The sequence below is a fragment of the Pleurodeles waltl genome, chromosome 6 (assembly GCF_031143425.1).
Source record: "Pleurodeles waltl isolate 20211129_DDA chromosome 6, aPleWal1.hap1.20221129, whole genome shotgun sequence".
Taxonomy (NCBI): domain Eukaryota; kingdom Metazoa; phylum Chordata; class Amphibia; order Caudata; family Salamandridae; genus Pleurodeles; species Pleurodeles waltl.
This window is the reverse complement of record NC_090445.1, coordinates 740,811,864-740,835,916: the sequence shown is the minus strand read 5'-3', so window position 1 is coordinate 740,835,916 and position 24,053 is coordinate 740,811,864. Positions and strand designations below refer to the sequence as shown.

The 24,053-nt window shown below is 47.5% G+C and overlaps 1 protein-coding gene across 1 annotated transcript in view; it reads left to right on the top strand.

Annotated features, from left to right (window-relative positions):
• LOC138301693 (pancreatic triacylglycerol lipase-like) overlaps positions 1 to 24,053 on the top strand; it is a 496,425-nt gene that overhangs the window by 334,469 nt on the left and 137,903 nt on the right. The window contains exons 6-7 of the mRNA XM_069242210.1: positions 4,129 to 4,248; positions 4,349 to 4,468. Coding sequence (XP_069098311.1) covers positions 4,129 to 4,248; positions 4,349 to 4,468 — 240 coding nt within the window. The remainder of the gene's footprint in view (positions 1 to 4,128; positions 4,249 to 4,348; positions 4,469 to 24,053) is intronic.

Genomic DNA, 24,053 nt, shown 5'->3' with positions numbered 1-24,053 from the left:
GGGACGCAGCGGCGTCAACGAACGGCTCAAAAGAACCGAAAACGGGCAGGAAGGGGGCGCAAAGCAGAGCAAGCAGAAAGAAGGCTAAAAAGCACAGAAAAATACAGAAAAACACAGAATGGCAATATTTAAAAAAAAGGATACGAGCAGTAACAAAACACACTCCAAGCAGTTTGGACCCCACTAGACACCAGGGATGATGCGCAGGCGGGTGCCTGCAGGTGGTGGAGGGCCTCCAACTTGCGGCACCAGCGATGGTGGGGTGGAAGGCACAGACTGGAGGAGCTGCACGGTCTGAGGGGCGAGCCCAGACCCTAAAAGCAGGTCAGGGGTCACTCCGAGCACTGCACAGCAGATGCCATTAAGAAGGGGAGGTGGGAGGGAGGAGCAGCTGGGAGGCGGGAGGTGAGGGCAAACGGGGGCGCGAGGGGGCGGGCCGCAGGGACACGGCGGTGGCCATGAACGGCTCAGACGAGCCAAAAACGGGCAGGAAGGGGGGCGCAAAGCAGAGCAAGCAGAAAGAAGGCTAAAAAGCACAGAAAAACACAGAATGGCAATATTTTCAAAAAAGGATACTAGCGGTAACAAAACACACTCCCAGCACTTATGGATCCCACTAGACACGAGGGATGTGGGTGCCTGTGGGTGGTGGAGTGCCTCAAACTCACGGCAGCAGCGAGGGCGGGGTAGAAGGCATGGGCACAGACTGGAGGAGATGCACGGCGTGAGATGCGAGCCCAGACCCTAAAAGCAGGTCACGGGTTTGCAGAGGATTCTGGGTAACAGAACCTGGTGAGAGCCCCACATATCATCCCATCCGGGATTCCTGTAGGTGTCTAGTTTTAAAAAATGCACAGGTTTGGTAGGTTCCCCTAGATGCTGGCTGAGCTAGAGGCGAAAATCCACAGCTAGGCACTTTCCAATAAACACGTCAGATTTCAATGTAAAAATTTGATGTGTCCATGTTGTGTTTTGGGACATTTCCTATCACGGGCACAAGGCGTACCCACACAAGTGAGGTACCATTTTTATTGGGAGACTTGGGGGAACACTGGGTAGAAGAAAGTTTGTGGCTCTCCTCAGAGTCCAGAACTTTCCATCACCGAAATTTGAGGAAAAGTGTTTTTTTGTCAATTTTTTAGGTTTGCCAAGGATTCTGGGTAATGGAACCTGGCGAGACCCCCACAAGTCACCCCCGTTCTGGATTCCCCTAGGTGTCTAGTTTTGGAAACTAAACAGGTTTGGTAGGTTTCCTTAGGTGCTGGCTGAGCTAGAGGTCAAAATCCACAGCTAGGCACTTTGCAAAAAATAGGTCAGTTTTCGTTGGGAAAATGTGATGAGCGCACGTTGTGTTTTGGGGCATTTCCTGTCGCAGGCCCTAGGCCTACCCACACAAGTGAAGTTTAATTTTTATCGGGAGACTTGGAGGAACGCTGGGTAGAAGGAAGTTTGTGGTTCCCCTAAGATTCCAGAACTTTCCATCACCAAAATATGAGGAAAAGTGTTTTATTTGGCCACATTTTGAGGTTTGCAAAGGATTCTGGGTGATAGAAACTGGTCAAAAAACAACAAAAGGAGGGGCCAATGTGGGATATTCGGAGGACAGACTCCTGGTACCGTGTGTGAAGCTCCCAATACTGTACAAGTCAAAAAATTGCACATACGAGTCCAAAAAAGGAGGGTTTCTTTTAAACCTATAGGTTCTGCATACCAAGGAAGATAAAAATTTTGAAGCACGAGCCCTCACTCACCTGCCGGTGACATGCTTCATCATAGGGCTATGCTCCTCGTCAGGCCGGCGCTGCAATGCCTGACGGGCCCCACACGGGGGCTCTTTGCCGGAGATCTTTTTAGAGGAAAATGCACAACCGGTCAAAAACAAAGAATGAGGATTGGTAGAGAAGTGGTTAAAAATGTCTAGAGGTAAGATATGTTCAAATATTTAATTCAATGCTAATACCTCTGACAAGATTAAAAACAATAAATAGGGATATAGTAAAATAATGTCTACACTCCCCATAAAAAAGAAGAATTTCTAATTACAGCTACTAGCTCTCACATTGGGGAGTAGTAAGAACTAAAGAAGTAAACAAAGGGTCCCCTGTGTTACTCTACATCATAGGTCAACATGTTTCTCGCTGGTTTTTAGTCAATACATGATCTTATGCGATTCGTCAGGACCTTAAAGACGTACCTAATCCTTTTAACACTTGGACATCCCATACTAGGGAGAACAAAGCCCTCCAAAAATTAAATGTAGGGCCTCATCGGGGAAAGCATCGAGTTGAAGCAAACCACTGTGGTTTTTCAGTGGATCCGACTGTGCCGGACGACCTACTTTCATTAATGCTCCCCGGAACTAGGGATAGAAACTGGTGACAGCCACACAAGTCACCCCATCCCGGAATCCCCTAGGAGTGTAGTTTTGAAAAATGCACAGTTTTGGTAGGTTTCCCTAGGTGCCGGCTGACCTGGAGGCCAAAATCCACAGCTAGGCACTTCCCAAAAAACACATCAGATTTCAATGGGAAAATGTGATGTGTCCATGTTGCATTTTCTGTCGCGGGCATTAAGCCTACCCACACAAGTGAGGTACCATTTTTATCATGAGACTTGGGGGAACACAGAATAGAAAAACAAGTGTCATTGCACCTTGTGTTTCTCTACATTTTTTCCTTCCAAATGTAAGACAGTGTGTAAAAAAGACGTCTGTTTGAGAAATGCCCTGTAATTCACATGCTAGTATGGGGACCCCAGAATTCAGAGATTCAGAGATGTGCAAAAAGTTCTGTTTCTCAACACCTTATCTTGTGCCCATTTTGGAAATACAAAGGTTTCCTTGATACTTATTTTTTAATCTTTATATTTCAACAAATGAATTGCTGTATACCCGGTATTCAATGAAAACCCTTTGCAAGGTGCAGCTCCTTTAATGGCTTTGAGTACCTAGGGGTCTTGATGAACCTACAAGCCCTATATATTCCTGCACCCAGAAGAGTCCAGCAGACGTAACGGTATATTGATTTTGAAAATCTGACATGGCAGGAAAAAGTTACAGAGTAAAACGTGTAGAGAAATGGCTGCTTATTTTCTGTAGGAAAACCTTTTAGGATCTACACAAATGACCCCTTGTTGAATTCAGAATGTTATCTACTTTTTAGAAATGTTTAGGTGTTGGGGATACAGCACTGGTTTAACACCCATTTCTGTCACTGACTGGAAGGAGACTAAAAGCACAAAATATAGTAAAAATGGGGTATGTCCCAGTAAAATACCAAAATTGTGTTAAAAAATGTGGTTTTCTGATTCAAGTCTCCCTGTTCCCGAAAGCTGTGACGATGGCGAGTTTAGCACCGCAAACCCTTTGTTGATGAAATTTTCAGGGTTAAAAAACACAAGCTTTCTTCTGCAGCCCTTTTTTCATTTAAAAAAAAAATGTTTTTGCTGTATTTTGGCTAAATTCTTGGTCTCCTACAGGGGAACCCACAAACTCTGGTTACCTCTAGAACCCCTAGTATGTTGGAAAAAAAGGATGCCAATTCGGTGTGGGTAGCTTATCTGGACAAAAAGTTGTGAGGGCCTAAGCACGAACTGCCCCAAATAGCCAAAAAACAGGCCTTGCACCTGAGGGGGAAAAGGCCTGACAGCGAAGGGGTTAAGTGAAATTCTACTTCCTAACTATAACACCCCTGTATCATTTAGTTTTCTCAGTGATTATATATATATATATATATATATATATACACACACACACACACACCTTACATTTGCCTTAAACATACTTACCTTGCCTTGTAAAGGCATGTGTGAAAAAGGCGTATTCGTGGTAAAGGCATGCGTGGTAAAGGCATTGCGTTGTAAAGAGATTTCATGGCAAAGCTGTCTTCGTAAAGGGTTTGCGTAGTAAAACCATCTTTGTATAGGCTGTATACCGTTCTAGTTGTTTGCTTGATGGAAAGTGGTAGCCACAGGAGGGAAAGTAGTACTGAACAGCAGTTTATTGGATCTTGTGGAGGTGGGTAAACCAACATTATTCTGAAGGGCAGTTGAGTTATAGTCATTATATTGAACACAAGGGCTCTCAAAAATTGTTGCTACATGAGTTTCAAATGGCTTATGTTTCTTCAGGCTTGGATCCGGCCCAGCCCTATTTCCAAGGCACACCAGTAGAAGTCAGACTGGATCCCTCGGATGCAGCTCTTGTTGACGTCATCCACACTGACTCCGGTCCATTCATTCCAAATCTAGGTATGTTTTTGTAACACATCAGGTTAAGAATTTGATTTTAAAAACTGTGCTCTTCAGTTCTTTAGTATTTCTGCATTGATCACCTCTTTTGTAATTTCAGGTCTTGGCATGAGCCAGTTAGCAGGTCATCTCGATTTCTTTCCAAATGGAGGAGTGCAAATGCCAGGGTGTAAAAGAAACATTTTCTCTGAAAATATTCACGTAAATGATATCTGGGAAGGTAAGGAATGTGTGTGTGTCAATGCAAAAGGGATATCTCTACTAATTTAAGGATAAGAATGTAAGAGTGTGTATGATACGAGCACATTATCAGAAAGCCTCATGGCCAAATATTAACAATCTCCGCAGTTCATTGTACATAGCAGAGAAATAACCTAATAACCACCCCGTGCAATAATACATATGTACTGCGAAAATCTGCAAATTATGAGCTGAGAACGTCCTTTATCATGTAGCACCAATATGGTTTTAAATGTAATCCACAAGACCACTGACATCCATTAGCTGCAACAGTTGGCTCTACACTGGACAGCCGTTGAACACACGCTCACCTTTTGCCAAAACAATGTTTTACAATGGTAAAGCATGCTTACAGTTCAATATGTGATATGGGGGAGCACATAAATCAGTATGAGGCGGATCCCTCCAATACCAGGCTCAACTCCAAAGGAATTGGATCTCACTCCTACTACTTAATCTTCAAGAGGGGCTCTGAAGCAATCAGATATAAAAACACTGTAATAGTTCATCATTTCAAAGCCCGATCCTAGTGCATCCTAATACAGTCCTTCGGTCTCATCAGAGCAGTACTTAATTTGTGCCTATGTTTGCTGGTGCTCGGCACTTATATTTAATTGTCAACACCAGCACTTACTTATGATAGTTACCATGTGATGGCACTGTCTGTCTATTTCGAGCACAGCACATCAGTTTAACTATTAAATACACATTTAAAAAATAATGGTAAGGAGTTCAGGTCATTCTTACTGCTTTGGCTAGCCTTGAACCATCCAAATAGTCACATTTGTAAGAGTGTGATCTTTAATAGGGAGCTTTTATACCGGCATGTGGCAGCAACGCCAGGTCCTGTTGGTAGTGCAAGATACACTGACCTCCTGAGCAATATCTGGGGCCGTGGCACTTATTTATTTATAAGTTAAATATGGATAAATACAGACAGAGATGTTAAAAAATATATACCATAAGACCGGGAGCCCTATTAAGAGATATAACTACTAGTGAAGCCCTATTGTATATCGATTTTTATTTGGTCATTTGAGTTGCGTATTTACAAAAGCTTTTTCTCCCATTTATATTTTCAATGGTGAACTCTTTCAGTAAATACAAAAATACACCCAGTTCATAGAAAGTTTTGAATGCCACAATTCAGTATAGAAGTAACCACATAGCTATGATAGGTAATACTGATCCTTAAAGGCTCTCTGTAGACATAGGCCCTCATTATGATATTGGCGGTAACTGCCGCCAACTGCCACGGCGATGGCCGCTCAACATACCGTCGCCTTGGCTACCAGCCGCCAACCGCATTATGACCGTAGAAGGCTGGCGGAATTGCATCGACAGTCATGGCGGCTGACGGCGGTAAGGTGGCGCTGCTGCCAGCAGCAGCGCCACGCCAGCAAAACACCACCTACCATATCATGTTCCATGTTACGGCCTGGCGGTGTTTTGCTGGCGGATGCTACTGCTGGCAGCAGTGCCACGTCCCATCTCCTGCCGGAAGACCCCCTTTAAGCAGGTAAGTCGGGTTCCCCGACAGGAGAGGGGGGTAGGGAGTGTTGTGTGAGTCTGTTTCTGTATGCATGCATGCGGGTGTGAGTCGAGTGGAATGCGTGTGTGAATGACTGAATATGAGTGTACATGTATGTTGTGTGTTGTGCATGCGTGTGTGATGCAATGTATGTTAGTGTGTGTTGCGGTGTGTGGGTATGTATGTGTGCATGCGTGGGTGGATGTGGGTATGTGTATGTGTGTATGAGTGTGTAAGTGTGCGCATGTGGGTGTGTAAATGTGCGGGGGGATCGGGAGGGGATAATGGGGGAGGACCCTGGGGAGGGGGACGGGGAGACCCCTATCAGTGCCAGGGGAAGAATTCCCTGGCATTGATAGTGCCTACCGCCATGGTTTTCATGGCAGTACGAGTGCCCTGAAAACCATGGCGGTAGGCGGGGTCATAATCCCGAGGGTGGGGTTGTGACGGCCACCGGGCTAGAGATCGAAGTCTCCAGCCCGGCAGCTGTTACCACCCTGGCAGTCAGAATGGTACATTGGCGGTTTGGCTTGAGCCAAACCGCCAATGTCATAATTTGGTGAAAGGTACCGCCAGCCTGTTTGCAGTACCTTTCACCAATATATCACCGTCCGCCAGGGTTGTATTGACCCCCATAGTCTTGTACAATGGGCCGCACTACAGAAGTTGAGTGGATTTCATTCCTCTCAAGGGAACAATAAGAAAGGCGTAATCTGGAGAGAACATCTACCTTAGCTCTGGGAGTATATATTTGGTGTGAGTTACCACAAACTACCAGACAACTGAATAATATCTGATCCCTATCTTTACCCAAGTATATGCATTATTTTTCTCATTCTAGTTTCTTTCAATCTCAGTACAGAAACAGGCGAACCAAACACAGTCTGACTTCATAGAGCACAAGAAGTGAATTTAATCAAAAATGGGTAGAATTAACAAATTAGATGCATCCCTCCTTGACAGGCTTCCAGATAACCCCTGAGAGCCCAACTGCTTTTCAAAAGTTAAGAGGGACGCAGGAAGGTTTGTAGACACCTGTGGGACTAACTTGCAAATTACAATAACCCTCCCTATTTCTTAAAGGGTAAATTTCAAGTTGTACAATTAGGGCCTTAGTGGAAGAAGATTAAGCTCTTGCAGGCTTGAAGGTTAGCTATCACTCTATCAGTAGCTGGTTCTCGTCCAAGAAATCCTTCCAGGAGGCTACTAGTAATGCTCTGCCAACACACAGGATTTCTCGGCCATCTTGGTCATCTCATGGAATCCACCAACTGATCTACAGAATGTAGTCTACTCAGGATATTCTTTATGGGGAGTGACTGAACCACTTCTCTGGTTGCTCCTTAGGAGAAATGAGTCCAGGATGTCTGTGTGTGTGTATTGCTGGGAGATTATAAATTATCACTAAAAGGCCCCCTGAAGAAAATGGATTAACACATGAAAATTGGTGCTACACGCTAATTCTAAGCCTTTTTCCTTGACCTTAATGATCTGTTTCTGGATTTGTGTTGTTGAACTTAGCTCTCTCTGCAGTGTCTTCCTTAAACGTTTTGCCTTCACTCTCCTCTTTTCTAAACCTATTTTTGTTGGCTCTTAGGATTTTGTGTACTTTACCACTGCTTATCAGTGTGTGTGCTCTCTCCTTTAAACATGATAACATTGGCTGAAACTCAAGTGGCACATTTAGGTGCTACAACCAGTGCCCAGGGCCTGTAAAGTATATGATACTAGTGTGCTTGCAGCGTTTATTGTGCCACCTACTTCTGCCATTGCAGCCTTTGTGTGCAGTTTTAAATTGTTATTTTACCCTAGCAAAAAAAAACTGTTTGCCAAGTCTAAACATTATTTTTTAATGCATGTAAGTTACCCCTAGGGTTGGGCTTGAACTGAACTGTATTTTGAAAGGTGGACCTGTACTTTTCAGTTTTATATGTCCTATGTTTTTCATTATTGCCTATCTCTCCAATAGAGTACCTTTTCACATTTAATAAGTGGTAAACTTTGATTGGAAGAATGTGGGGATGTTGAGTTTGGTGCCTTAGGAATTGTAATTTTAAATCTCTCTTTAATTTTAAATGCCACTTTTACAACGTTGATATTTTCATTTCCTAACTGTTTAAAGCCTGCAGCTTGTACCCTGGGTCACATGACTAGCTGTAGCTGGAGGCTGACCTTTATGTATTCAATGATACAGTGGGCCATCTCTAGCAGGATGGGTGAGCAGAGCCGTGACTTCCCATACCTGCATTTCAAAGGTGCTGCCTCAGCATTCTCAAAAAATGTTTCACACTAGTGTATTGTGTCCCCAGACAATCCAGGACCAGGGCAGGGAGGAAGGAAATTCCAGACACATCTGTGGGGGAAAACTCCAGATGCTTATCCTACTTCACAGCTAGCACGAGGTATAAATATTGGACCCTGGGGGCCTAACTCTTCAGATCACTTCTGGACCTGTGCAAGACCCAGAAGAAGGACTGTCTTCTGCTGGAAGGATTGCCATCCTGCCCTGCTGCCCTTCTGCACGAATGACTGTCCGGCTGCCTCAGGAAGGAGGCCTGAACCTGCACCTGGAACCCAGAACCACCAGAGTGACTCCAAGGGCTAGTTGGCTGACCTGTTCTGAGCTGCATAGACACAACAAGCTCCAGCACCATTGAACCCTGCACCTGGACTCTGCCTGATGTGCTAGGGGACACCAAATCTCTGTTGCGTTAGCCACCTTACCGTTCTGGAGCTGCGGGTGAGAAAAAAATAATAACACGGCTATTTCTGGCATTTGGCACAAATTCTGAGTCACAAGATTAACATAGAGTAACCAAAATTCTGCCAATTCCACTGGCAGAACTGAATATTTTGCCCACCCCTAAAGTTAATTTAGTGACTTTTGTGGTTGACCTTTACAAGGATTGTGGGTGTTTCTTGGTTAGGGCTTCAAGCCCACTTAACCAATAACTCATGCAGTATTACTGTTCGAATGCTGTTGTTATACCGATTTTATAGGAGCCGTTGATTTCTATCAAATATCTATTAAGAGCACACTCATAATATGGACCAACCTAGAAGAAACTAAATTTCTTACCATTTTAGGTATCCACTTAGTGATCATTGGTACTCTGATTGATAATCTGCCAACACATAGGCCCTCATTACAACCCTGGCGGTCAGTGTTAAAGCGGCGGTAACACCGCCAACAGGCCGGCGGTAAAAAAATGGAATCATGACCACGGTGGAAACCGCCAACACAGACAGCCATTTTAACACTCCGACCGCCACGGCAGTAGCAACAAACACCGCAGCGGTAACCGCCAACAGCCAGGGGGAAGACAAGGTTCAGCCCAATGTATTACAAGAGGCCTATCCGCCACCTTTTCCGGGGCGATACCAACACCATCAAAAGCACAGCGGAAACAATATTCTGAAGGGAAACGACTCACCTCTCTACACTCAAGGAAGAACCAGGATGCCATAAAGCCCGAGCTTCAGGTCTTCCCATGCTGGTGTATCTGCTCATACACCAGGAGCACCAACTCCGGCGACGACGACCACAGTGAGTACTGCACCTAGCACACAGGGGGGGGAGGAAAAAGAGAGTGACACACACACGCAACACGCAACACCCCCACCCCCACCCTCACCCCCAACACCATACACACAAACACATGCAACAACATTACATATACACCCTGTAACCCTCTGGAATAACGCAAGGACAAAAGGAATGGAGTCAAATGAGTGTAATATTAGAAATACTTAGAAATACATTCAGAAATCAAAAACTGTATTTACAATATATACAATATATGCAAAAGGTGGGACAATGCCCATTCAAAAATTGTCCGTGGACCACTGGGCCAAAACACATAGGCCAAGCCCACACTTGACTCCTGCCTCAATATGGAGAGAACACTGCAGGGGCATCAGGTCGAAAACACAGAAGGCACCTCAGGGGAACGGGGAAGGGGAGGTCACCTCAGCCGGAAGATGGTACAATGCCACTGCTCCTGGAGGGGGCTCCATGCCCACTGCTTGGTCCTCGGGAGTGCAAGGCCACAGTCTCTCAAGTGGGTGGTTTGCCCACTGCTTGGTCCTGGTGAGTGCAAAGCCACAGTCTCTTAAGTCTCTCAAGTGGGTGGTTTGCCCACTGCTTGATCCTGGGGAGTGCAAAGCCACAGTCTCTCAAGTCTCTCAAGTGCGTGGTTTGCCTACTGCTTGGTCCTGGGGAGTGCAAAGCCACAGTCTCTCAAGTCGGTGGTTTGCCCACTGCTTGGTCCCGGGGAGTGCAAAGCCACAGTCTCTCAAGTGGGTGGTTTGCCCACTGCTTGGTCCTGGGGAGTGCAAAGCCACAGTCTCTCAAGTGGATGTCTTCCCTACTGGTTATGGAGGGGGCTTTGTGCCCGGTGTGCTTCATCCTGGCAAGGAGGGGCTGAGTGGATGCCTTCTTCCATTGGTTCTGGAGGGGGCTTTGTGCCCAGTGTGCTTCATCCTGGCAAGGAGGGGCTGAGTGGATGCCTTCTTCCACTGGTTCTGGAGGGGGCCTTGTGCCCAGTGTGCTTCATCCTTGCAAGGAGGGGCTGAGTGGATGCCATCTTCCACTGGTTCTGGAGGGGGCTTTGTGCCCTGTGATGCAGCACATGGTAAGTGCAAGGTCACAGTCACTCACCTGGGTGTCAGACCCACACGATTTTCTGTGGGCAGGATGCATGACACTCGATGGAGGCAGGACTACTGTCCATCTGCCGGTGGGGACGGCTGTACAATGGTGGCAGTGCCGGTGCTGGTGTCGGTGCTGCCAGTGGTGGGGGGATGCTCCAGCCCTTCCCCTGCAGCCTCGGACAGCTGCCCACTGGGGCTGCTCTGCTGGCAGTGGTGCTGCTTGCGGCGGTGCAGGTGGCGGTTCTTGGGGCGGTGGTGCCACGGTGCAGGTGGCGGTGCTGCCAGTGGTGGGGGGAGGCTCCATCCCTTCCCCTGCAGCCTCGGACGGCTGCCCACTGGGGCTGCTGCTGCTGCCAGTGGTGCTGCTTGCGCCGGTGCAGGTGGCGGTGCTGGCCGCGGTGCAGGTGGCGGTGCTGCCGGTTGTGGTGGTAGACTCCAGGCCTTCTCCTGCAGCCTCGGGCGGCTGAAGTGCCCTGGCTGGTGTTATGTGCCCCTTCCTGCCCTTGGCAGATGGTGGTGCCTCTTTGCTTCTGCCAGCTGGAGTCTTTGCCTTGGCCTTGCTGGCTGGTTGTGCCTCATTCTCCTTGCTGGATGCTGTCCCCTTTTTGCCCTCGCCAGGTGGCTGAACCTTCTTGGCCATGGCAGGTGTTGGTGGCACACTAGCTGGGCTGACGGGTGCCTCCTTAGAGCCTCTCACAGCTGCAGAAACCACAGCGGACGTGGACTTGGTGGCTGAGGTGCTGGGCTGGGTTCTGGCCACCCTGGCCCGAGGTGTAGGACGGGGGGGGGAGGGGCAGGGAAGAGGTCAATGTTGGCTAGGAAAAGCTTCTTAGGGACATTGGGGTGGGAAGAGGGTGAGGGTTTGGGAGTGGAGGAAGAGGGAGTGCTTGTAGGAGGTGTCAGTCTGCTGTGTTTGGGTGCAGGTGCATGAGCTGGAAGTTGTTGTGAGGTGGATGGCTGTTGGGTGGATGTGTGCTTGCGTTTGTGTACTTTTGGAGGAGGGGGTCACAGACACAGTGGGAGAGGACACAGGGGACGTGTACATGGATGTGAGGGTGGTGACTACTAGTGAGGGGCGTGTTGTGATAGGCGTGCTGGTGATGGAGGTAGTTGATGAGGATGTAGTGCATGCAGGTGTGAGTGGAGACGCTACTAGGAGGGAGGTGGACGACGAAGAGATGGGGGACACAGTGGAGGCAGTGGATGTTGGTGTGTCTGCATGGGGATGGTGCTTGTGTGAGTGCCTGTGAGATGAAGTGTGGTGCTTGTGTTTGCCTGAGCCACTTCTGTGTGTTGATTTGTGTGAATGCTGGTCTGAAGGTGTGCTTGGGATAGGTTGGGGTTGAGGGGATTGGGACTGGGTAGAGGAAGTTGGAGGGGGGAGGCTGGAGACAGGGACAATGGCTACCATCAGTGCACAGGCCAGAGCCTGAAATGCTCTCTCTTGGGCCGCCACGCCAGATTGAATGCCCTCCAGGTATGCATTTGTTTGTTGCAAATGCCTTTCAACACCCTGGATGGCATTCAGTATGGTTGACTGCCCAACAGTGAGGGATCTCAGGAGGTCAACAGCCTCTTCACTGAGGGCAGCATGGCTGACTGGGGCAGGGCCTGAGGTGTCTGGGGCAAAGGAGATGCCCACCCTCCTGGGTGAGTGGGCACGGGAAACACGCTGAGGGGCTGCTCGGAGGGCAGTGCTGGAGGGGGGGGTGGCAGCTGTACCTGTTGGTCAGGTGGGCACAGAGGAGTCCGCCACCACCAGGGAGCTTCCATCGGAGGAGGAGTCACTGTCTGTAGTGTCCCCTCCTGTCTCCGTCGTGGTGCTCCCCTGGCCCTCCGTCCTACTGGTGCCCTCACCATCGGTGGATTCAGCCTCCAGGCCCATGTGGGATGCAGCTCTCTCCATCGCCAGTGCCTCTGCTTCTCCGCCAAATTATGCTAATGCACACAAGGGCAGGGTGACAAAACAAGAAGGGGGGGTGAGACAGAGGATACACTTGGTCAATGCCAGCAACAACACTACTGTTGGCGTTCACAACACACAGGGGATCAGCCCTATGCACTAGGCCATGCACTACCATTTACAAAGCTAGTCACCAACGCCTTTGGCTGCACACCTAAAACCAACAGGACCCTGCCCAGTAGTAGATGCCCACTAACACTTTTGGGGTTGGAGTGCTTTAGAGCCTGCCCAACAAGGGACCTACCATGTCAGTTCACCCTGGCCTACGGGCACCCACAGCCCACATGCCCCACCCAGGTACAACCTTAACGTGCGCAAAGTCATGATTCAGAATCTGTACTCACCCCCTTGTGGCTGCTGTGATGCCTTCAAGTGCCCATCCAACTCCGGATAGGCCACCGCCAGGATGCGGAACATCAGGGGGGTCAGGGTACGATAGGCACCCCTTCCTCGTTGGGAGGCCAGCCCCAGCTGGGCCTCCGCCGTCTTCCTTGCCCAGCAGAGTAGGTCCTCCCACTGTTTGCAGCAGTGGGTGCTCCGCCTGTCAAAGACCCCAGGGTCCGCACCTCCTTGGCGATGGCACTTTAAATACCATTTTTCTGATAGCCATTGATCTGCAGGAAAATATGCATAGAAAAAAGGGATTAGTCATACCGTCTGGACTGTTACACTCATGGCCCAAAATATCCCTCCCATCCCCTTACGCACAGACATTGACCACCAGACATGCAGCACTCTGCCCAGGACCCCTCAGCCCCCACCCCACGCGAGGCTTACACACAGCAATCCATACATTCATGGCCCACGCATCATGCTCACAGTGTACTCACCTGTTTGTCTGGAGGACCATAGAGTAAAGTGTACTGGGGTAGGACCCCATCCACCAGTATCTCCAACTCCTCTGAAGTGAAGGCGGGGGGCCTTTTCCCAGACACTCAAGACATTGTCGTTTCTAGACACAGGTCACAGCAACACTTGCAGTGTAGGTCCTCTCCTGTTGAAGGTCAGTTAGCAAGTGAGTGAACAGATAGAAAATGGCGGTCACGTCCACGGCGGTGCGTACCGTCACCGCCAGGGTACATCGCCATTGGCTCCTGGAAACCATAGGGCCCAATGATAACCAATGCGAAGTTGCGCTGTGGTCGTCAACCACCGACCGCAACGGTGCACAATGCCAGCGGAATTACCTCATTTCCACTTGTCTCTCCTCACAGGTCAGGCAGCTGCCATTTCAGGGGGGCACAGGCCATGGCACCTAACTGCGTCACAGCAGACATTGGCACATCAACTGACTTTCCTATTCACATGCTGTTTCTGTAAAGAGAAAAATGCATTTTTAATTTCACATATGTGTGAATATAACCCTCTGCTCACCATTTTCCACCCTAGAGTTCAACCGCTGAGGATGAAGAGGAGATGGAGACATCCCCCCGTGTACAGACCCCCGGTGGATCTGGCGACAATGGAGGACAGACACTTTGGGCCAGATGTATCAAGAAGGCCTTTTGCGAGTCGGAAATAGTGAATTTTAAGAAATCACTATTTGTATCACATTTGCGAATCGGTAATAGCGATTTCTTAAAAATCGCAAATGCTATTACCGATTTGCAAATAGCGATACTGGCCCCATTCGCACCTATGGGCCTATAAGCCCATATCTGCAAATTGTGTGCATTTCCAAAATTGCGATTTCTGAATTAGAAAACTCAATTTTGGAAATGCATAACTCCAGGGTGCTGGGGGCCAGGCCCCCTCTGCTGTACCCCAAAATAGTTTTTTGCAACATGTAAGGTGCACACATGCCAAAAGGGCATGTGTGCTTTACATGTAAATTTGAAAAATGCATTTTAAATGCATTTTTAAAATTTGCACATGGTTACCACTAAGTTCAACTTGGTGGTAAATAGCGATTCCTAAATGCCAAATTCACATTTAGGAATTGCTTCTTACATGTGCTTAGAAATCGCAAATAAGGAATCCTTATTTGTGATTTCTTATTTAGAGAGTCGCAATTTGCGTTCAGAATGCCTTTCATACATTCTGAAATGGCTTTTTGCATTCGCAAACGGGCATTCGCACCGTTTGCGAATGCAAAAAGCTTTCATACATCTGGCCCTTTATCCTTTCCTACAGACTTGATAGGGCCACAATCCAAGAACTGTGTGCCCAATTGGAGCCAGACCTAATTTCAGCAATCCGCCAGCCCACAGCCTCTAGTGCCCACAGCCTCTAGTGCAAGTCCTGTCAGTGCTCCATTTCCTGGCAAGTGGTTCCTTCCAAGCAACAGTGGCCATGGCATCAGGGATGTCTCAGCCAATGTTCTCCAACGTGTTGACCAGAGTGTTGTCTGCCCTGCTGAAACACATGTGCAGCTACAACGTATTCCCCCAGGTGGAGGATTTGGCCACAGTGAAGGCTGACTTTTATGTCCTGGGACATATCCCCAAAATCATTGGTGCCGTTGATGGTACACATATAGCATTCCCTCCCCTAGAGAAATGAATAAGTGTTCAGGAATAGAAAAAGCTTTCACTCTCTGAATGTGCAGATGGTGTGTTTGGCGGACCAGTACATCTCCCATGTGAATGCCAAGTATCCTGGCTCTGTGCATGATGGCTTTATCTTGAGGAATAGCAGCATTCCATATGTGATGTCTCAACTGTGGAGGCACCGGGTGTGGCTAATAGGTGAGCCCATGGTCCCCACCCAGTTGATGTAAGTATATGGGTGTGGGGTTGTCTCTAAGGGTGAGTGTGTGTCTAACAGGTATCCCTCGATATTTGACGGTGATTCTGGTTACCCCAACCTATCATGGCTACTGACCCCAGTGAGGAATGCCAGGACAAGGGCAGAGGAATGTTACAATGAGGCACATGGGCGAACAAGGAGGATCATTGAGAGAATCTTTGGCCTCCTGAAGGACAGATTCTGGTGCCTCCATCTGACAGGTAGATCCCTGTTCTACTCACCCAAGAAGGTGTGCCAGATCATCGTTGCATGTTGCATGTTGCACAACCTGGCCTTGAGAAGCCAGGTGCCTTTTCTGCAGGAGGATGAGCCGGGAGATGGTCTTGTGGCAGCGGTGGAGCCTGTGGACAGTGAGGAAGAGGAGGCAGAGGAAGAAGATGTGGACAACAGAAGTTCACTCATTCAACAGTACTTCCAGTGACACACTGATAAGACAACTGTAACTTCACTTTCCATTGCAGTTTTGTGTTAGACATTGGACATGGCAGCCTGATTTCCCTATGTCTATGGCCACATACTGTACCCTTTGGCATCTCTATTTTCAGATCTCTGTGCCCCACTCTGGCTCCTGGTGTGTTTACTGCTGCCCACTACAGATCATAACTATGTATATATATCTGTACATATGAACTGCAATGTTTACAGCTTGTTCAACTAATACATATTTCAATCATTTGACAGACTCCATACTTGTATTTGTTCCAAGGCTGTTTATTTAAGTGCTAATAAGTAGAGGGGGATGTGCAATGGGCTGGGGTGATGGTGGAGGAATGTCCACGATAGAGTCCAGTCTATTTGTATCACAGGTGCATTGTCCAAGGGGGCATAGAAAGGGGAGCAATGGCAGTACAAGATGGACAGGGTGACAGAGTGGGACACAAGGGTGACATTAAGGAGAGTCTTATTTCCTGGCGGGGGTCTTGGCAATGTTCTCTGGCTTCTGCCTGGATCGCAGGGACCGTTTGCGGGGTGGTTCTCCTTCTGCAGGGGTTGGGGTGCTGGTGGCCTGTTGGTCCTGTGGCGCGGCCTCCTGTCCACTAGCACCAGCAGAGGTGGAGGGCTGTTCTTCGGTGTGGCTAGTGTCAGGGGCTCGTTGTTCTACCACTGCCTCCCTCATGGTGTTGGCCATGTCTGCCAGCACCCCTGCAATGGTGACCAGGGTGGTGTGGATGTCTTTCAGGTCCTCCCTAATCTCCAGGTACTGTCCCTCCTGCAGACGCTGGGTCTCCTGCAACTTGTACAGTATCTGGCCCATGGTCTCCTGGGAATAGTGGTATGCTCCCAGGATCCCCGCAAGTGCCTCGTGGAGAGTGGGTTCCCTGGGCCTGTCCTCCCCCTGTCGCACAGCAGTCCTCCCAGCTTCCCTGTTGTCCTGTGCCTCTGTCTCCTGAACCGTGTGCCCACTGCTACTGACCCCAGGTCTCTGATTGTCTTGGGTTTGTGGGGTTGCCTGGGGTCCCTGTAGGGGTGGACACAGTGCTGACTGATGTGTCCTGGGGACAGAGGGATGGGCCCGCTGGGTGGGTGCTGTGCTGGTGTTTCCTGAGGGGGGACGGCTCTGTGGTGGATTGGGACTGTGGCAGGGTAACCTACTGTCCACAGGTCCCTGATGGGCCAGGTTGGTCATCCTGATCCAGGGGTGCAGAGCTGCTGTCATCACTGTGGGCCTCTTCTGTGGGGGGACTGGATGTTGGTGGCACCTCCTCTCCAGTGACGTTGAGTGGGGGTCCTGTGGGGATATAAATGTAGTGTTATTGTATCTGCGTGTGCCATCTTGTGCATGGATATGTTTCCCTCTATGGTTGTTATTAGCAAGGCACGTTTGGGTTGTGTGAGATGTTATTGGTTTGGCTAAGTGATTGCCACTAGTGTGCATGCTGCGGTGATGGGTGTCCATGCAGGCCTGTGATGGGTGTCCATGCATTGGTGTTGCATGCAGGGCTTGGTATTGGGATGAGTGGGTTGTGATAGTGGGGAATATGTGAGGTGGTTGAGTGATGGGGGTGAGGGTAGGTGTAGAAGTTTGTGATGGCATGCAGGTATAGTGGGGAATATAGTAGTAAAGATTTGACTTACCAGAGTCCAGTCCTCCTGCTACTCCTGCGAGGCCCTCAGGATGCATGATCGCCAAGACTTGCTCCTCCTATGTTGTCAGTTGTGGGGAGGAGGTGGGGGTCCACCGCCAGTCCTCTGTACGGCTACCTGGTGTCTTGCTACCACGGAACGCACCTTCCCCCGTAGGTCGTTCCACCTCTTCCTGATGTCATCCCTTGTTCTGGGGTGCTTTCCCACGGCGTTGACCCTGTCCACTGCTCTCCACCATAGCTCCATCTTCCTTGCAATGGACGTCTACTGCACCTGTGATCTGAATAGCTGTGGCTCTACTAGGATGATTGCCTCCACCATGACCCTTAGCTCCTCCTCAGTGTCTTTGTGGTGCCATGGGTGTAGTGTGACTGGTATGTGTGAGGGTGTGTGGGGTGATGTGTTGGGGTGTGTGCTGTGAGGTGTGTGGATGGTGTATGGTTGATGGTGTTATGTGGCTCTGATTCAGTGGGTGCCCCTGGCTTGTCTCTCTCTCAGTTGGCAATATTTGTTTTTGTTGTAAGAGGTTGTGGGTAATGTGTGTGTGTGTTTTATATTGGATTGGGTGTGTGGTGTGTGTATGTGTGTCAGGTGTGTATAGTTTGAGTTGTCCAATGTGGTGCAGTTTTGTTAGTTTGTGTGTATTTTGAGCGCAGCGGTGTGTACCGTCAAAATGGTTTACCGCGATTGAATGAGCGCCGCGGTGATTCGAGGGTCATGATGCTGTGGGTGTATTTCTGTTGGCGTAACAGTGTGGGTTTTGGTACCGCCAGTTTATTACTGATCTTTGGGCTGGTGGACCTGTGTGGGTGTCTGTATAGTGGCGGATTTCTCTGTGTGGGTCATAATACCCATAACGGTATACCGCCACGGTCACGGTATGTTGGCGGCCGTCAGCACGGTGGTCGGCGTCATTTACTGCCAGGGTTGTAATGAGGGCCATAGTATTACGTAGCAATCGTTGTCACCTGTCTCATGGAATCCACCCACTGTTCTACAGGATGCAGACTACTTAGGATTTACTCCATGGGGAGCAGCTGAACTGCTTCTCTGGCTGCTCTTTAGGATAAAAGAGGCCAGGATATGTTTGTATGTGTAATGCTGGGAGATTGTAAATTATCGCTAAAAGACCCCTTGTGGAAAAGGGAATAACACGGTGTTACAGCACAGATTGCGATGTGTAGTACCATAACTTCAAGCCTTTTTCCTTGACCAGGATGATCTGTTCCTGGAGTCATTAAAAGCAGTATTACCATCTCAATACCATTGTAATATCAATTTGGGTTGAGCACTCTGTTTCTACCCAAACCCGTACTAGCAGCACACTCATTATATGGACCATAAGAAGCAGAATTTCTTACTATATTTAGTATTCCTTATTGAATACAACTTTGCTTTAAGAATATAGGGAGTCTGGGGGAATTCTTGGGACTCTGTCTTGTATGACCCTATCGTCAAAACATTAATCCCATCTTTGGGTACCCATGGAATGCTGTTTCATCTAGATATTTGGCCAGTTTTCATTGGTGGGAACCTGCCATGGTGTAGAAAGGCTTTGCATTACAAGAACTATATAGACAAGGATCAAGCAGTTTACAATTTGGAGTCAAAGTATGCTACCAACTCTTTCCAGCCATCCTTTAAACACATGCTGCCAATGTTGAAGGACAGGACTTCCACCCCAGCATTCTACGTGGCAGGAGGGCTGCTGCAGTGCCATAAATGTGCCTGGAGGAGCTACAAATGTGTTCCCCAGGTAACCCTGGGTGGGGCACGCCCGGGTGCATGCCAAGAGCGGGCCCTGATAAAGCTGTGCTGGGCCCGCTCTCTTGACCCTGGGACAGAGTGACTAGGGCCACCTAGAGATTGGTCATTGTTAATAAATCTATACTTCAACTCTACCTTGAATGGTGAGTTTTCAGTTATTGATCCTTTGATATTTTGGAGTTTATTGCCAAGATGGGTAAGCACAAAGCTCGAGCTTGTATCTCAGTACCTGCCTCGGCCTCTGCCGGACAACTATGGATGCTTTCTTAACCCATGCCGTAGATATTATTAACAAGGAAATTGTATTGGCCGAACGCCGCATCTCCCTGTCTGCGTTAGCAGCTTCAGAAGAAGTGAAATCCACAAGTTTGGCATTCCCGGTGGCAGGATCTAGACCTTTCATTGAACCGAATGAAGGCAAGGAGTTTATTGAACAGGACTCTAACATCTTGGGGTTCAATGCCTCGTCTCGGCCGCAGCCGTCCCCTAGAGCCAGACGTTATGGTGGTTACTTCATTGGACAAGGGCCCGGGTGGAAAAAGAGAGAGATCTGAGGCAGTAACTAAATCTAAGCAGGCAATGGTCAATACAACTCATTCAACCAGTGAGATAGCCACCACAAGTCTGGGATTGGAACACCTGGCCTGTATTTTAGATTCACGGGATGACCCTTTTTTGTCGCCCTTGATTCCAGGCTAAAATCCATTTTGGAACTTTTAGATGCTATTGAGTTGGAACTAAAAAAACTTTTCTTGGGACAAAAATATTGTTGTGTGAGGCGGTCAGCACCATGACAGTACCCTCCTCCGCAAGTACATCGGCAACAGGCCCTGCAATTAGGGAGGTGGCCTGCACTCAAGTCATTCTCTCATCCACTCTGACCCATATACTCTGACAGTGTATTCAGCAAACCGACCAGCAAGTTACTCTGGAAGTGCGACTAGGTGCCCTTTGATCCCAAACCCATCTAAAAATTCCAACAATCCATCATTAGGCTCCGAGAAGCCTAGGAGGCCTCCTGATACCCCAAAGTATCGCCATGGAAAGGAGTTGGGCTTCACAAATGAGGGTCTTAGAGATTATGGGGGTTATTACAACTTTGGAGGAGGTGTTAATCCGTCCCAAAAGTGACGGTAAAGTGACGGATATACCACCAGCCGTATTACGAGTCCATTATATCCTATGGAACTCGTAATACGGCTGGTGGTATATCCGTCACTTTTGGGACGGATTAACACCTCCTCCAAAGTTGTAATAACCCCCTATATCTCTCCTCCCTGTCATATTCCACCAGAATGCACACCGTATATTATTGTTGGCCAATGTCCCCAAAGCCAACTCTATATACTCAGAGTCACATGCCACCTTTAGGAATAAAATATTGCATTGCTTTGAAACTCATGTGCGCAGGTCCTGTGATCTTTCAGGGGAAATTGTCTCCACAAGGAGGGTTACTTGGAATGGTCCATTGTCCAAACTTTAAAGGGAGACTGTGTGCTAATCAACTTCAGAAGACATAGCTTAGTTCAGGCTCTTTTGCACTCCCTTTGTTCCAATAAAAGTAATCAGGAAGGTATTAAACCTTACCCGTTGGGCCTTTTCTACCCTCCCAGGGTTCATAGGCTCCTGAAGCAAGGCGCAACTCAGTGTCTCATAATCCTCATTAGGATCTCCCCCTTCCCCTTTTCAATAGGTTTGATATCCTGTCTTCTCTAGAGCAATTAGAATGACTGCCAAACAGGGGTTGTGTCCAGGAAAAGCCACATTTTTCACTTTCTACAGTCTCTCTGAGTGATCCCTTGGCGCTGGGTGCAATATCTTGGAATATTGCTGGTCTCTGCACAAAGCAGGAGTTCCCAGAGTAGCTCAATACAGTGGACCATTACCACATCATTTGTTGTCTAGAGACATGGCAAGTGGACACCCCTTACATTAAAAGTTCTGTCACTTATTATCTGCCTGCCACCCCCTCTATTTCAGGATGGGCTAAGGGGGGGTTGGCAACTTTTGTGTCTGTCTCATTGGTGGATTCTAATGTTTCTGAAATGGCTATTTCCTTATTCTGTCATGTATTATTGATCACTTTACAAAGGCCTTTCGATATGGTATTGGTGAACGTTTACTATAATAGTTTTCACCATACAAAGACCAGCATTGTGGATGACTTGGAAGCGTCTTTGCACAAAATCGTGAGTGCTCATGTTAAGGAAGTGATAATGGCCTGGGTTTAATACTTCAAAATTGAAGTTTGCATTTTTCGTGAAGCCTCATTATGTGGTAGTTGTGATAAATGTAATCATGCTATCGCACATTTTAAGCACACGCCCTATGGCAACTCACTGAATAGGGTGTTCTCCGCATATAATTTGATATTACTTTTAGATCACTTGCAGTCACTTGCAGTCGAGCCCTCTAAAAAGTCCCACTTTTATGGGATCAAAATCATTTTTTTTATTGATCATGAACTCATTTCTAGGCAGTTACTATCGACAGTAGTCGTGTGCGAAGTCAAGGCTTCATGTTTAAGTGATCATAATCCACTTACCGTGGAACTCAAGTTCGCCCCAAGAAGGGAGACAAATATAACTCCTCACCCCCAGAGAGAATACAGCACCAATAAAGGTTTGAGTATTAAATGGGAAAAGGTAGACAAGAAAGCCTTCCATAGAGATTTGTTATGGCACAACCAATTAGACATTGACACAGTTTTGTGTGAGGATCTTAATCCCTCAGAAGTTATAGCTGCATACACAAGGTTAAACAGCTGTATGGCTGATGAACTTATTAAAGTGGCTCGGAAAAGTGGGTATAACCCGAAGTGGTCAAACAGCCCCTCCTACAAAGCCCATAAGCTTCTAAAACTCAATTCACAAAAAATGCCCATGGGACCAGACAGAAATAGCTCAGGCTAGGAAACTGTATATGAGGCAACCTGTAAAAGAAAGGTTGACATTAGGGTGAAAGCCTGGGAGGAGGTGCTAAATTCGTATAGCCCTTTGGCTGAGGTTGTACCAATAGTTGATTGTGTTATTACTATAAAAAAATGGGTGAATTATTTCTCCAGTGTCTTTGGCCCTAAAGAATGGACTTCCATTTTGGGCTCAAATAAGGAAGTCCCCTTCGATCAAGTTGCCAGTCATGCACTTTGTAGTGCAATTACAGTTCAAGATGTCAGCTCAGCCATTCAGAGAAGTCCTTCAGGCAAGGCCCCGAGACCCAAAAGAGTGCCAGTGGATGTTTTTACATCTTTTCTGGAGTTTTGAGCTCCTTTATTAACTAATGTTATTAGAAGTGCCATAACACCTGGCAGCAGGTTATCATTGTTCCTATATTCACCCCATTTCTCTTTTGGACAGCACAGTAAGGATCTTGGGTAGAGTCATACTTTCCAAATTGAAAACCTGGGCAATAGGGACTCAGGGGCTTTCCGACCTACAGTTTGGTTTTCGCCCTGGCCTGGGGACAGTGGAACGGTCTTTAATTCTCTTCCTAATCATTTAAAAATATACTAAGGCTATGAAAGTTTGTATCCATCTTGCTTTTATGGACCTAACACGCGCCTTTGATATGGTAGACCGTTCAAAGCTATGGTCCACTATGCTGAATCGGGGGATTGACAGTGCCATAATTTCCCTCCTTAGTAGGCTCCATGGTCAGGCAACAGCTGGAATCCGCTACAGCAAGGGAGGGAATCTTACAAAAGAGTTTCCATCACTCATTGGGATCAGTCAAGTTTGTGTCTTGGCCTCCTTTTTATTTTTCATTTATATTAACTCCTTGGGGGAATATTTGACTTGGGCTGGAAAGATATTCCTGAGGTGAATTCCAGAGAAAGACCCGGTCTGTTTTATGCAGGCAATGCTGTCCTCGTTGCTTGAACAACTAACACATTTCAGCTCCTTTTAGATGTTTTTAATACTTTTATGGATAGCTTAGGCTTTAGGACCAATTGCTCCTAGTCCTTTAGGATGAAGTGTGGCCCAAAACTTTCAAAGACCAAAAAGTTTTTACTCAGTGGTGAGAACATTTTGAAAAAAAAACATTTTACTTATCACAAGATCCCGTTTGATGTAGAACTCAACTGGACGTTTTTACTTAATGTGAGAGTGATACAGTTTCAACAGACAATAAATGCTGTTTTTAGATTCTTTAAATGGTTGGGCCACAAGCCGGCAAGAGAAATACTCTGTATTTTTAAAAGTAAATGCGTGCCGGTAGCCACTTTTGGGGTGGGAGGAAGGGACCAGCCCCGCAGTCCACCCAAGTTATTTTCTGTCATGAAGAGGTTGGGCTCTCTAACACAGCAGATTACATTAGGCTGCAGACTTTGTTGCTGTATCATAGGATATGTAGAAACCCTGATGCACAGAACTATAATAAGGGATTGTATGACCCTTGATAAGAATCAAGATATTCTGTGGTTAAAATACATTAAAACAAGTTTTGAAAGACTGGGTACCCCTGCTTTTTATAATAACCCTGACAGTTTAGTTTCCATCTCCTCTAGACAAATTAAAGAACTTTTCAAACAATACACTGGTGTGGCATGGCTTGATTCCATACATGGTGTGACTGTCAGTAGTCCTTACGATCTCCCAGTGCAACTGGCACTTTACTTACAGCTCATCACCAATGAAAGAGATAAGTTACTATTGGCAAGATTTCACCTTGAAACAATTCGCTTTTTGGCAGCTTTTCCCCAAAAAGGCACTTGGTTTCCATCGCTTTCTCCTTGTCACTGTGAAATGTCAGCGGAACAAAGCACATTGCACTTTGTAATGTTTTGCTCTTTTTATTCTGCTCAAAGACAACAGTTTC